Source organism: Fundulus heteroclitus, chromosome 12, assembly GCF_011125445.2.
Source record: "Fundulus heteroclitus isolate FHET01 chromosome 12, MU-UCD_Fhet_4.1, whole genome shotgun sequence".
Taxonomy (NCBI): domain Eukaryota; kingdom Metazoa; phylum Chordata; class Actinopteri; order Cyprinodontiformes; family Fundulidae; genus Fundulus; species Fundulus heteroclitus.
The window spans coordinates 36,541,221-36,556,566 of record NC_046372.1 but is presented as its reverse complement, the minus strand read 5'-3'; the positions used below and the strand labels follow the sequence as shown (position 1 = coordinate 36,556,566).

Below are 15,346 nucleotides of genomic sequence, written 5' to 3'. Positions count from 1 at the left end.
ATTCCAGGTGAGCTCGAGGTGGGCTCCGCTCCTTTTGTAGAGCAGGATGTGCACCGCGGGACATTGCAAATTCGTGGCGTGCAGGAAGTTGACGCCGGTCAATATAACTGTGTGGCCAGCAGCTCTGCTGGAACCTCCACTGGGGCTGTTATGCTGGAGGTGGGAGGTAAGACTGCAAATCACTGTTTTTCATAAAGATTGTGTTACTCTCAAACCCAAACAAAGGAAAAGTCATTTTTTTTTGCCACATACACAGCGAGCCCATTGTTTTCTGAGGCACCGAGCGACGTGAGCGCTAACGTGGGGGGGGACATCACCCTTCCCTGCGTCGCCCGAGGATTTCCGCAGCCAACAGTGAGCTGGCACAGGAAAGACGGCAGACAGATTCTTGCAAGGACAGACAGCGGAAGCAGGACTAAGCAGATGGAGAACGGCTATCTTTTAATTCAGAGTGAGTGAACTTTGGCTCAGCAGGGTCTAATACTAGTTTACTTGCACTGATTAGCATGACTCAATCTTTTCAATTGGGCATTCATTAAAGGTGACGTAAAGAACAAAATTGGCTCCCAATCATCCGTTGGGATGATAGTGTCATTCACTGTCCATGAATGTCCTCTTTTATTACATCATTTTCAGATACTCTGAAGACTTGATTTGTTTCTATACTGAGTAACTCCTTTTCAGGAGGATTTTTCAAGTTATTTTTTTGGGAGATGTTTTTTTTTTTTTTACTTTCTTAATATTCAGATATTTATCCATATTTATTTAGTATGTTTAAGTGCCTTTTAAAGTGCAAGACTTGGCTCCCAGATTTGGGGTATCCTTCTACAAGTGTCTCACAATAGTTTGCTGGAATTCAGGTGAGTTTGGCAGCACTGCTGTAACTGGGACAACAATACCCCGCATCATCATCTGGGCTTTCCCTCATTTTTAGAACACATAGTAATAGTTAATTTTAGTAATCTTAACAGAGCCTAAAACCCAAAACATTTGTTGGATTTAATGTCAGAAAAATATATCTTTCAATGTAGTTTGTGTTAATGTTTGGTGTTAACCTTTTGACCGTGTGTTCATTGTTGGCTACTATGATCCTTTGTTCGCAGGAACTAAATGTTCATAGTGGTTAATGTAATCCTGCAAAGGAATGGGCATATTTGCATGGACTGCTTCTGTCACTGTTTCCATTTGGGGCTCCTGTCAGACCTAATTCATTCAGTCTGTCGCGTGGCTTTAATTTGTACCTGTTCTGTCTTAAGCGGCAAGCCATCCGCATTCTGTAATGCACAAATCAACCCCTTGTTTTTTCTTTTATTGCTTTTTGTCCTGACTTTTATCATGGCTTATGTCATTACCTACTTTAACCATCAGCTGGCTAGCTTAATGCAGGAATTTAATTATAGGTCCATTTTACCACATGTAATGTGCAGGGAATTCACCAAGGAGGGGATGTGTGTGTCAACTGGCTGGCAGCTGAGCTAAGCCCATTAATCCCCCTTTTTTTCTATTTTTGAAACCAGTAATTACAGTGCCGTCAAACCAATAATAACACTGCTTATTGAGGAAGGGTCTTAATAGCCATTAGGAGAGGCTTGATGTTCTACATAAAGAGTTTTCTTAGTATGAGTGTCAAGTTATTCCCGTGACACTTTTGATACGTTTTTAAAGACGTGTGCTTGACTGTAGATGTGTGGCTGCGTGACGAAGGCATATACATCTGTGAAGCTAAGAACCGGTTTGGAACCATTAAAGCTGAGGCCAGCGTTAGTGTGACCGGACTGGGTAAGGCTTTCAGTAACAAAATCACCAATCCAAAAAGCCTAATTTTCACACTTTACTATTCCATTTATTGGTGTTTTTTCTAACTTTCTTTTCCTACAGAGCCTCCTGTTCTAGGTCAAGCTCCACCGATCATCACCACGGCCGCTGGCCAGTCCCTCAGCATCCCTTGCATATTGCTGGATGGAATACCTCTTCCAGAAAGACACTGGTCCAGTAATGGAAAACCTGTACGCCTGAGTGGATTTTTTTTTTTGTGTCATAATATTTCTCTTCATTTCTTTTAAGAGTTTGTTTGTTTTGCTTTTTCCCCCCACTTGAACAGGTCCAGGTGACTGGGAGAATGTTCATAAGGAGTGATGGGAGTTTGTACATAGAAAGAGTCCTGCCAGATGACACTGGGACTTATGTCTGCACTGCAGTGAATATAGCAGGCTCCACAAACATTACAATCAGCTTGGAGGTCCAAGGTAGGAAACTAATGAAACAGGGAGCAGCTTAGAAAGCTTATTCACTCTATTAGTAGTAGGTACCATATAGGCAGATTTCCACTATGGGTGCTAGAACAAAGTGCAAAATGTTATATTTTACCCTGTCAATTATCTGTGTGGCATTAAAATCTGTGTGGCATTCAAATCCATGTTGTTTTTCTAAATTATGACGCCGAGAAACTCCTTTTTCTGCACGAGGGTTTGCCCACAAAACCAACAACGTCCCGAATGTGGCTAAAAACAGTGAAAGCTGACTAATTCAGATTTTTTTACACTACAAATACTGTAATTTGTTTAATGAATGTATTTTAGCAAAATGTGCAGTTTCAAAATTTCAATTGGAATAAAGAAAATATATAACTGGATATCATCTGCATAGCAATGATAGGAAATATCCTTAAAAGATGACAGTATGAGACCAAGTGGCAGCAGATAAAGTAAAAAAAAAAAGAAAAATAACAACAACAATGGCCCCAGAACAGAGCCCTGTGGAACATCAAATTAAACAGGACAGGAATGGGATATGAAAGCAGATGCAGCCAAAAAGGTTGATCTTCAGGCAAGTCTGAGGACAACCATTTTAAAACAGAGCCTGAAACACCAGCCAACATCTCAGCCGGGTTGGGTGGTCAATAGCGTCAAAAGCTGAAGTCAGGTCTAACATAAGCAACACAGTACATTTCCCTGAATAAATATATAATTTGAGACTCTAAGAAGAGCCGTTTCACTTGAGTGGGATTTATGAAGCCCTGACTGAAAGTGGTCCAGAATGCTGTACTGATCAAGATTAGCATTTAACTGCTTGACCACTGGCTGGAAACAGTCTAAAATAACAGGACGAGCTGGAAAAGGGAATAACTATCCAGATGTAGGTAGAGGAATATTATTTTACACCTTACTGACTTTGTCTGGGAAATAAAAAAGATAGACAATCCTCATGTGAAGACATTGGAACAGAAGGTAAAGCAGGTGTAGTAATTACCCTGATGGTGTTGCTCCGAGCAATCATATTAGAAAAAAAAGGTCCCCCTTGCTTCTCTGACTGCATTATTAAAATAAGCTAAAATATCTTGAAAGTACAGGAGGTTCACCTGTAAATGTAATTTTCTTCCACAAATGTCCAGTTTCTCATCATAAAGCAGATACTATCATTCACCTTTCATGGTGTGGAATTTAAAACAGGCAATGATCTCTTTTTAACAGTGTGACAGCTGAGGAAAGTCACTGCAAACTTCATTGGATTGTTTCATTATATCGGCTTTGACGTGAAATGCACTGATCACTACTCTCAAGTTTGTGCCAGAGACAGAAAAGGCATTCCAGCTGTAAAAATATGAGCTGTAACTTTCAGCAGCGAATGTATAACCAATGACTCTAACATTGGTTACATTTTATACACAACCTGTATAGAGTCACTTCTAAGCTTATAAAAAAATTGTAGCTGTAAGAATTTTTAAATCAGTTTCACACACAGTTGTTTCCTTTTTAGAGAAGAAAAAAGTAGAGGGGAGCTGTAATCAGGTTACAACCTAGTGTTCTATGGCTGTAACGCGATTATTTCACTGTGGAAAACTCTGAAATCTCATAAAATTAAAATCAGTCATTAAAATTCATTTCTAAGTCTAACTAATGTGTAAGAATCCACAGATTTTTTAGAAATAATTATAGCCTGTGCGAGGTGCCAAGAATCAGCAGAAACCACCCCCACACATATGCCACTGAAGTGTGTTAACTTCTTTCAAACTTAAAATAGGTGAGGCTTCATAGTCTTGGATTCCTGTGATTATTTTAAGTTGTTTATTGAAACATAAACGCTGTAGAATATATAAATATTACCAGGTTAAATTCCTCAAAGCTGGCTTTGAGGGCAGCGATACTGTCTCAGCTGGCAGAAAGCAGAAGCAGACATCATTGCTTTAAATTCAATTCCTTCCAATATTATTTTCACTGAGATGATCAGGTTTTTAACAATGTAATTGAGTGTAAATTCAACATGAGCAAAAGAGTTTCAAGTACATGCAAACACAAAGTATACTAAGATACTAATTACTCCTGTTTTATGATAGAAATAAAGCTTTGACTGTCGAGAAGTTTTAACATGGAGATGAATGAAATAAAATGACGGGAGTAACCAGTAGTTCAGGGTGCATTCAAAAAGCACTACCTCCTTGTGACCAATGGTATGGTCTGAATTTGGTCTAAATTCCTCATTATTGTCAGTGCCAGGCTGTTCCTCACTGCCGGGCATTGGCATTTTTGAAAATATGCTGACTCAGCGCTGAACACAAAATTTGTTGATGATTCAACCACCTGCTCTAATCACAGAGAGGGGATTCATTTACTTCGGGCTTTGATGAGTGGGCGGTTTTGTTCTTAGGCACGTATTGAGAGACAGGGCAGATTATCATTCATCATCAGTTTGTAATTAAGCCATAGCTCAAACGCTGCGAATACTGGCAGGCTCTGTGCAGTGATGGTGCTGTGGACAGGCCCCTCATGGTCAGACAGCTGTGTTTTACAACCTACTTCCTCCACAGTGCCCCCAGAGATCAGAGCTGGCCCATACCAGTACATAGCCAACGAGGGGGTGGCCATTACACTGTCATGTGAGGCCAGCGGCGTTCCCAAACCAGTAGTTGTCTGGTCCAAGGTAGGTTATCACACACACAACAGTCAATAGTGATGGCAATGCTTATATTAAATAATCTTCTTCTCTTAATAATAAAATGTAACATTTGATGTATTTAGTTCCATCTCTGTTGAGATGCCATTACATTTTACACAAATAACTCTTAACCACTGTAATTTATTGTGATTACATTAACATAAACCCTTTTTTTACACTCTTCTTTTGTGATCTAGTGTTTTCTTTTGTCTGTTAGAGCGCTCTTAAAAACCAACAACAATAGTTTGTGCTGCAATCAAGCCTTGATTATCCTCTGAAAAGAGGAGACGTAACCATGGCAACTCTACCCTGTTGCCGCTTGGCTGTGGAAAATAACTTAGGATTTTATAGTACCTTCGAAATCTATTTAAAACCTCTCGTGTATAGCTTCTTCACATCACGAAAGGAAAACCCAGAAGGTTTTGCGCATCCAGGCAGAAACGGAGCACTTTTTTTTCATCTGGGATGCAAAACCTTAGCGTCATTGCATTTTCTTGCAAATTAAAGTATCATGCTGTCCAACGTCTCTGTCCGCTTTGTGCCCATTGATAGTGAACAGTTTGATTAATCAGTGAAATAACTTCTCTACGAGCAAATGGTGACTCACATGTTCATATATTTAATTTGATAGAACAAATTTAGCAACTAAGGTCAGTAAAAGCAATGACATGATCATTTCTAATGAAGACATATAGTCAGCTCTCGTTGTACCATTCTTAACATCTGAGGTAAGGTCAGCAAACTGCTGTTTCCACATACTCAACTTGAATCTGCTTTTAGTTTTCAGACTGCTACACTTACATTAATCTTTTTTCTCGACAGATAAAATAAAATCTGTAAAAGCATTTTGTTATGTTCAAGGCAAGCACTTTCACAGCTGGCTGCGTTTCTCAGTGCGTATTGCAAACAGAGAGCATTTCAACTGGTGCACTTGACATCAAAGGCTGAGATTGTAAGCCGTAAACTAAGCCGTGTGTCCCTACGTCAGTGGGGATCTAACTTTTACGGTGGATTTTGTCTGAGGGTTACGCCTGCCGTTCTTCTAGGGAAGGCAGCCTCTGTCCAGGGACGGCTCCGCTCTTCAGCCCCATTCTGACGGACACCTCCACATCCCCCACCCCGCTTTTGGTGATGCAGGCATCTACATCTGCACTGCCACCAGTCCTGTGGGCTACGCTAGCCGAGAGATCCAGCTCAGTGTCAATAGTAAGAAAGCCTACATGACAACGAAGTCCTAGTTGTATGTTGCTTACCCCCTTGAACCTTTTCACGTTTTGTCATGTTACAACCACAAACTTGAAGTTTCTTTTATCAAGATTTGATACCAAAGAATAACACGTAATAGCACAAATTGGGAAGTGGAAGTAGACACGCCACCCTTTACGGTATTTGCAGCTGCATGTCTTGTGGAATCTGTCAAAAGGAGTTTTCAAATATTCTTGGACACAGATCCTTAATTAGATTTAAGTCTGAACTTTGACTGGGCAATTTTAAAACATGCAAATGTTTTGATTTAAACTAGCTCTGATGGCTGCGTGTCTAGAGTTGTTGGTCTACTGGAAAGTGAACCTTCTGGCCGGCCTAAAATGTCTTCCAAAACAGGTTTTCTTCCAGAATTGCCATTGAATTTAGCTCTATCCAGCTTTCCTTTCAAAGTTTAAAAAGTATTCCTACTGCATGATGTTATGTTTTTTACATATAGACCAATGAATTTGACTTTGGTCTTATCTGACCAGAGCATCTTCTTCCAAGTGATTATAATGTCCTCTACGTACATGACAGGTAGGGAACATAAATAGAGCTCCTCCAAAGCTTTTCAGTTTAGGTGGAGAGTAAGGTATTGATAGGATTACAGTTATTATTTGTTCTGTGTGCTCTATGAAAAGTGAGATCGGATAGTGTTTTATAACCTAATTCGGCTAAAAACTTCTCCACAACTTTCTCCTTGAGCTGTCGGCTGTGTGTCTCGGTCTTCATGGTCTCCTTTATTCACCAATGTTCTCCAACCAACATTTGAGGCCTTTAGAGAACAGCTGGATTTAATCAAATGAAAATGCAATCACAGGAACTCTCTGCTGAAGTCACACAGTTGCACTGAGTTTCATTTTGACGGATCAGAGCAAAAGGGTCTGAATAAAGACGGCACACGTTTCAAGACTTTCACCCGTTTTTACCTATTGTTTGTTCCCCACAATTACTTGCTACTTTGAGTTTTTCATATAACATCTCAGTAAAATACACTGAAGTTTGTGGTTGTAGCCTAACAAAATGTGAAATAGCAAGGCAATGTAATATGTTAGGTGACTCACCTCTCAGAAGACAGGTGACAGATTCAACATTTTTAGGAGACCCAGAATGATTTTGCCATCACTTGTTCCTCCATTTTGTTTTAAAGCTCTTCCAAAGATAATGGGCGTGAGCGGCCATGATAACATCGTAAAGATGGCTGCAGAGGTTGGGACTGAGGTTGTCCTCCCCTGTGAGGCCCAGGGAAGTCCTTCGCCATTAGTCACGTGGAGCCGAAATGGGTATCCCATCCCCCCCGTCACAGCTGGGTAAGAAAACGGTTTTCTCTGGAAACCAGCATGCAGTCATACTAGACTTTACTGGAACACAATGAAGGTTTTCACCTTTGTAATGCCAATAACCTAGCCAACATCTCAGTCAGCTAGCATTTCAAGGACATTTTGCTGCGTAGACAATGTCATTCGAAATTTTATTGGATGATGCCTTGAAAGTGGAGCAAGGCAGAGGCAGTGACAGTCTACTGAAAATGCTATGTGTAGGCCTCACCCACAGTCTAAACTGAGGAGGAACATCTGGCTCCACATGGCCTGGTTCCTTACTTTCATGTGTGGTCACCCAAGGTGCTGACAGGCTGACCTATCAGAGAGGCATATTGAATAGATCATAGACAAAACCAGACAGCAAACACCACATGCTGTCTGCTTATGAGATACAGGCTGGGGTAGGGTAGATATGAGTATGGTAGGGGCTACAGCTGAGAGTCATGCTGACTCAGTGACTCTAAGACTTGTGTGAGCTAGATGGGAAGGAAAGAGCGGGGGATGCCAGGAAGAGGGATGGAATATGAACTGAAAGAAAGATTCCCGTCTGCCTGATGCTTGGATTCCCAGGAGTGTTTGAGCAGTAAAACAACATACTGAATATTTACTAGTTCTGTCTGATGAGAATAACACATCTGTGAGAACAACCCCCACATCCCATGGTTTGCATATGTGGGACCTGTGGAAACAGGCGGGCCGTGTAAAGATTTGTTCTTTGCAGCAACACTTTGTGACTCTGGGGAAATGACTAGAGCGTGCTGGCTGTTGAAATAGTATGAAATATCTATTTATTTTGCCTTGCGATTGCAAAATTACCCAATGTAGTTATAAATGAGCACAGAGACGTTCATGACTAAATCAAGAGATATGGTGTTTTGGAGAAGTAATCATACTTTAATTTTCTGTCATATTACAACAAAATGCAATGATTTCACTGCTGTAACAGACATCAACCTGAACAAATCATCCCCAGGGTGAAAGTTGGTGGTATCAGTACCATGCTATAAGGATCCTTCTCTTTAGAATAGACAGGGAAGCTGACCAGGGTTGATGGGAAGATGGATGGCGTTAGACACAGGACTGTTGTGTAATAAAACCTGTTTGAGACCGAACAAGACTGAAGGAGAAGGTTCACCTTCCAAGCAAAACAAAGATGGCATAACTTGGCTCAAAGGATGTTGGTGTGTTAAAACGGCCAAGTCTCAAACCAGACCAAAATCCATCTGAGAATCTGGGGCTAGACTGTTATACTCATGTTAACAGATGCCCTCCATCTGATCTAACGGAGCTTGAGCTACTTTCTAAAGAAAAGCAAAAGCAAATCTGTTTCTAGATATCCAACGCTGGTTGAAACATACCCCAAATGACTTGCATCTGTACCTGCAGGGAAGGAAACACTGTTCTGCAAAGTATTGACTGAGGGGGGAGGGGGGGGGGGGGGGTTCAAATGCATGCTAAGCTTTTCAAGTAAAAAAAAAAAAAAAAAAAATTCAGATTTTCAATCTACTTCACTATTATAACCAACTTTGTTTTGGCACATACCATAAAGTACTAATACGATACATTGACATTAATGGTTAGGATGTGACAAAATTTAAAGGTGTCTAGGAGGTATGAATAATCCCCTGGTTGGTTAATTTTCTACCCAGTGCTGATGAGGCTGATTTGCCCCAGCCAGCCTGAACCAGTACGCGTGTGATTTGACCCCAGTGTTGGGAGTGATGAACGAGTGAGAGGGATGGCTCAACTCCTCTGTGTCTGAGCGGTGCTGAGCATAAGTGCTGCAGTCTTAGCGGGGCAGCCAATTGGTTCTGATTGTAGATGTTGCCGCTGCTCTTACAGAGTTTGGGTGGGGGTGGGGTAGGGGTGGTGGGGAGGGGGGTTGATATTACAGCATACAGGCTGCTGAAATAAAGAACTCCTTGTGCCTGCAGCCGGGTCTCCACTTTCATGTTATTGTTATAATTTGGTTGCTTAGCAGACACAGTTATCTGAGATAAATTGCAGGGGTATGTTTACTTTTCTGAAAATCATGGAGTTATACAGCTGTACAGCTTCTGATGTAATTTATACTATCACAAAATCATTAAACATGACTGACCTACATTTAGCTTAACATTCATTTAGCCTCCCGCTGCTGTTTGGGTAACAAAGCATCCTTTTGACACAAGGTTTAGTGTAAGTGATTGCCACAATGTATGGATGTTTATCTGTGACAAACACCCGTAGAACAAATGGATGGTTTCAACCCAAACAGTGCCTTGCACATGCTTGTCTGAGAAACAGAACATTGATTACGGAGACCTGAAGGACCTTGTGTTTTAACATCATTATTTAGCCAACCTTCTGATGTCCAGATGTTCTGCATGTCCTCAGCCCTCAGTGATAAACAAACCACTGTATTGTTCTCAGCAGGAAGCAATTCATTGAGCTTTTCAAGTCTTTGACCTTTCCCACAGTAATATGATCAAGGTCAAGCTTCCCTTGCCCTTTTTATACTGCAACTGTTCTGGGCAATTGTAAATGTGAAATTAATTGTTCACTGAGAACATAACTACAGTCTGGTTGAGGTCCAGATGTCACTTCGTCATATCCGTCAGTCTTCACAGACCCTTTTTTGCTCTATGCGCCAAAACAATGACATCAGCAAAGGTCACAACTCACAACCAGCTGCCTAATATATTTCCACTGTTACATTTACAGCGAACACTTTCATAAAACATTTTAAATTAGCAAACGATAACAAACTAAGCAAATGCCCTTATTGCATTTTAAGATCAAGGTTTATATGATAAAGTGTTACGGAGTTCAGTTGTAGTATTGCCACCCTTGAACTTCTACCCGTTTTGTGACATTACAACCATAAGGTTCAAAGGATTTTATTGGAACATTATTTGTAAAGCCAGCTTTAGGTAGTACGTCATGATGTGGAAAGAAATGATCAAGAATGTCATGAAATAAATTATTGTTGAAAGAAAGCCTTCATATTTCTTGTTTGCACGTTGCCATGAGTCATCTTAAACAACACAATGTAACTCCAAGTGTTCCCTTTATTTATTTTTTTGAGCAGAATATATTACATTATTAGAACATTTTGTTCCTCAGGACAGAAAATGCTTTTATTTATTGCAGATCTCCAGTGATTCATTAAGCGTTTTCTCCATTGCTTAACTCTTGTACCCTACCCTTCCCCAGGTTCACTGTTTTGCCTTCAGGCTCTCTGAGGATCACTGACGTACGCCTGATTGATAGTAAACTATACACCTGCACTGCAGAAAACCCAGCGGGGAATGTGTCCCTGAGCTACAGTTTACACATTCAAGGTAATTTGGTGGAGATACATTTGTAAATCAAACTTCATCTCAAGCTCAGAGCTTCATTATCATCATGGTGACAATGATTAAAGACAGATGCTTTCTGACCAATGTGGAGACAGCGCTCAATACCAGTGAATATTTGACTAAGAAGGTTTGTTACTGAGTTGTATTCCAGTTCACTGAATGTCTTTCTTTCTGTTCTTAGCCAAGCCCAGAATACAGCCAGCACCATCCATCCTGAAAGCCATGCTTGGCCAAACAGTCGTTCTGCCCTGTGTGGTCCAAGGAGAGCCGCGGCCTGAGATCAGCTGGTTCCACAATGGCAAGCCTGTTGGCAACAAGAACTCTACACCTCTAAGGATCCATTCGGTTGGCCTCGCTGACCAGGGCACATACCAGTGTGTTGCCAAAAACAGCGCTGGACAGGAGACATTAGATATTAAGCTGGAAATACTTGGTGAATATCCCAACTTTACATCTCCAGATCCCAGTTTTGGATAGTAAAACATCAAGTCAAAAATGACTTGTATCAACACAAGTCATTGCCCTAAAAGAGGCGGTAATTTAATAGATAAACATGCACATGGTATGTCAGAATAGCCTGAAGTTAGAACCAGTAGATACCTAAGGAATCCCACGGCGGTTGTGAAGTTTCTGATTGCCCAAGATGAACAACACCAAGGGAAGACTGTCATCATCCGGACTGTGGTTTCAATGTTCAAGACATAGGTTGCCATTAATACTAAATCAGTGATTCTGTGTTTGGTGTGGTGCTGTAACCACAAGGGTTGGATTGATTATGAGGGGCATTCTATTAAATTCAGTGATGGATTTCTGTTCAGCATCACAAAAGATGGGATCTATGTGTGCATATGGTGTTGTGGAAGGACAGGGAATTACTACTCCTTGCATCAGGATGTGGAGAGCCATAGACTGTGACTTCAGGTCTACCCTGACAATGCCATTTTTTTTTATTTCCCCTTGTAGGCATGTCTTACCCTTGAGACGGCACGCTGGTGCAGTCTTTGAACAAGACAATGCCTCTGCACACGAGACACGTGTGGCTTTTGACCGTCTGAGTCATGTCCTCCCCATGGCCAGTGGGATAAATTTGGACTCAACTCCAACCCAGTGCTGATCTGCTGAATCTGAAGGCCAGTTACAAATGATATGAGCTGACTTGCCGTAGGAGTGGATACAGTGGGTCTACCACTAAGTTTCATGCATCGTTGGTCGTATGAAAGCCGTAGGGTGTGCCAAACCCCGCTAACACTGGACCAGCTGCGTGCCAATACTGCTAGTGCAGTTGGCAGTGACTGTAGTACGATGTTTGTTGATGACCCTAGAGCACCTTTGTGATCTCTCAAATGTCACAACATAAGTTAGTCATATGCCCAAAGGATTCCTGATGATGTGTTTTTATTTCTACACAAGGAATGTCTATATTTCCTCTACATTTAACTTCTCGGTTGTCTTTGCACTTTGAACTCATACTTTATCACGGTTCTCTATGTCCACAGAGGCCCCGTCCTTTGCAGAACCTGGAGATGCCATCATGGAGAAAGTAGTGAACAGTAAAGTCGTCATTCCCTGTCGTGCTAAAGGTATGAACTGATTCATACATGAGTGTGACTGAACAGACTGAAAGGCTGCACTTTAGCTGGCTGAGAGGTTACTTGACCAACGTTAATGTTTCTTCTCTTGCGGATGCGTCGACAACATGGTCAGACGAAAAATGTACATTTTAATAAATATAAGCCTTAAACCTAAAGTCACAGTTAGTCACTTGACAATTGTTTATTAGGATTCCACATATCTGACCAACATAAAGTATTATCTAACAGTGAAGTGGAAGAGCTTTTAAAGGTATAGCCTGCTTTTGTATTATGCTCCCTCCCCCCTGTTAATAAAGGCTCAACTTGGCACTAAACCTGAAAAACAAATGATAACACTGTTGAATGCAAGAATAGTTATATTACTTCTAAAAACTAAACACATACGTATGTAGGTACACAGTGTTGGTGGTACTTCCATCCCATAATTTAGATTTTACTGAAAGACTTGCATCTGGCCACAGTTGCTGACTGTATTGGAAATGAAACTGTTTAGTTGCTTGGCAGTATTGTTTCATATTGACTAGCAAAACAAATGGCTGCCCCCACAAAGATCTTATACTGCTCTCTATGGATATATTAATGGCATGTAGAATGTAATTGCATGACAAATATGGTTTACTAATATTTATTGCTGTACAATCGCCTTTTTTGTGACTCTCTCTGTCTGTCTCTCTGTCTCTATCTATCTATCTATCTATCTATCTATCTATCTATCTATCTATCTATCTATATATATATATGACTGAAATACTGTATGTATATATATACTGTACATATATATATATATATATATATATATATATATATATATATATATATATATATGTGTGTATATATATATATACATATATATATGTATATATATATACATATATATATATATATATATATATATATATATATATATATATATATATATATATATATATATATATATATATATGTACAGTATGTATATAAATACAGTATTTCAGTCATAGTGTTTGTAAAACCATCTTTTGCTTAAATTACAGTTTTACAGAGACTAAACACTTTCCCCATTATTCTTTGCAATGTAGCTTAAACTTTGAGGATCTGTGAACATTTTTCTTGAGTCTTGCTACAGATTTTCATTTGGATTTATTTCTGGGCTTATTCTTTGCATTTTTTTAACTGGGTTCCTTCGAGAGTTACTATAGATTTAGCTTCATCCATCATCATATCAAGTCTGACCAGCTGTCCATTGAGACCACTGTGTGTTCAGGGAGATGTGCAGTATTGGTTTTAGCCCCTCATATCCAAGAGTACCCTACTGCAGCAGCAGGGCACCACCATTTTTAACATCAATGTCCGAAGTTCACACGGGAAGTCTAATGAAGTCGCCGAAAGTCGCTTTTGAAATGTTAATTGCTTTGATATGCATGATCACCTGACTGTGATGCTTGTTCTTCATGGCTTGAAGTCACTCATGAAATCGGGAAGTCTCAACCGCTGGAAGTCTGCTCCAGCTGGAAGTCGGTCCTAACAGGAAGTTATCAACAGGGCATTAAGTGACTTTTCTTCTTGCCACTCTTCTAAATTTCTAACTAATAGATGTCCTACTGACATCTATTATCCTGACCCGAGTAGTGGTTCTCTGCATCTCCAGTTATCTAGAGCCTCTTGACGTTTTCTTTTGGTTATGCTTTACTTTCTTACTCTATCAGATTATATGGGCGGACATGTTTTGGCATATTTGCAGTTTGGCCATACTTTTTCCCTTGTAGGCTTATAGCATAAAGCATTATGGATGATGTTCACAGCTTTTGATATTGTTTTATAACTTAACCCTGCTTTAAACTTCTATACAATTTTCTGTGTCCTTTCTGACCTTTCTGTTGCTTGGTATTTGTAAGGCTGTTTGTTCACCAGTTGTCTCTAAGAAACCTTGGAGGCCACAGAACAGCTGTACTTAGCCTAAATCAGGTTGACTCACTATAAATGACTTCTGGTGTTTTTAGGGCTATCAGTATAAAGGGGGTTAATGACCAGCACAAAGCACTCTTCCCAGATTTACATTGGTACCAATCATTTTCTTCAAGTGAAGTTTGTTTTGGTACCATGACAAGATATGAAAAAGTCTCTGTGGTTGGAAGACGTTTGCGAGGCACTGAAAATTGGAACTATATTTTTGCCTTTTAAATGGGATGTTCTGCTTTCGCTGTCAATTTGCATCATGGCGGCATCCTCCTATGCTATCCCCGTATTCAGAAATCGGTGTACTTAACAAGCTATGGTAGCCTTTCCAGAAACTTAGTGTCTTATCAAAGCACACAGGTGTAGGTGCCTGTCCCTGGAATCACTGAGTGATACTTACGAGACAGCTGCTGCAAACAGGCATTGTTTGTGTGGAGCTCCATGGTAACCAGCTCAATAAGAGAAGGTGAGGACTGAGTGTAATGTGGGGCAACAGCTGGGACGGCGGTCTGCCGGCTGCCCAGCGAGCCACATCTGCTTTCCTGTGTGTCGCGGCCTGCTGGGACAGGAATCCTAATTACAGGCTGCTGCAGGCAGATAAAGGACAGAGATGTCTGAGGTGCTCTGTGAAGCAGATGAAGATGCTATACAGGAAGAAAGATACCGCAATGTGCTTTATGGGGCTCGTGCAGAAGTGCTTGATGTTCCAGAGAGGCCGTCAGCAGCAGGAAGCAAGCTTCCTCGCATTGTTCTCCTGGGAGCAATCTGTTTAAACAGTTCTAATAATGATAATGCAAATCTCTGGCAGAAGGACATTATTAATACAACAAGTGGATTGTGCAAAATGGAGGTAAATATTTAAGAAACACATGGAAGATATCCGCTAACAACTCTGAGAATAATGCCACTAATGAGATCGGTTAGTATGTAAAACAGAACATCTGCATGCCTTTCCTCCCAGCAGTGACATAATGAATCT

At 40.5% G+C, this 15,346-nt stretch overlaps 1 protein-coding gene across 1 annotated transcript in view; it reads left to right on the top strand.

Annotated features, from left to right (window-relative positions):
* The window catches only part of hmcn2 (hemicentin 2), an 82,479-nt gene that overhangs the window by 26,889 nt on the left and 40,244 nt on the right, over positions 1–15,346 (top strand). The window contains exons 15-25 of the mRNA XM_012866286.3: positions 8–166; positions 257–451; positions 1,684–1,779; positions 1,879–2,006; positions 2,102–2,246; positions 4,805–4,917; positions 5,979–6,138; positions 7,328–7,487; positions 10,695–10,822; positions 11,022–11,273; positions 12,337–12,420. Of these exons, the coding sequence (XP_012721740.2) occupies positions 8–166; positions 257–451; positions 1,684–1,779; positions 1,879–2,006; positions 2,102–2,246; positions 4,805–4,917; positions 5,979–6,138; positions 7,328–7,487; positions 10,695–10,822; positions 11,022–11,273; positions 12,337–12,420 (1,620 nt within the window). The remainder of the gene's footprint in view (positions 1–7; positions 167–256; positions 452–1,683; positions 1,780–1,878; positions 2,007–2,101; positions 2,247–4,804; positions 4,918–5,978; positions 6,139–7,327; positions 7,488–10,694; positions 10,823–11,021; positions 11,274–12,336; positions 12,421–15,346) is intronic.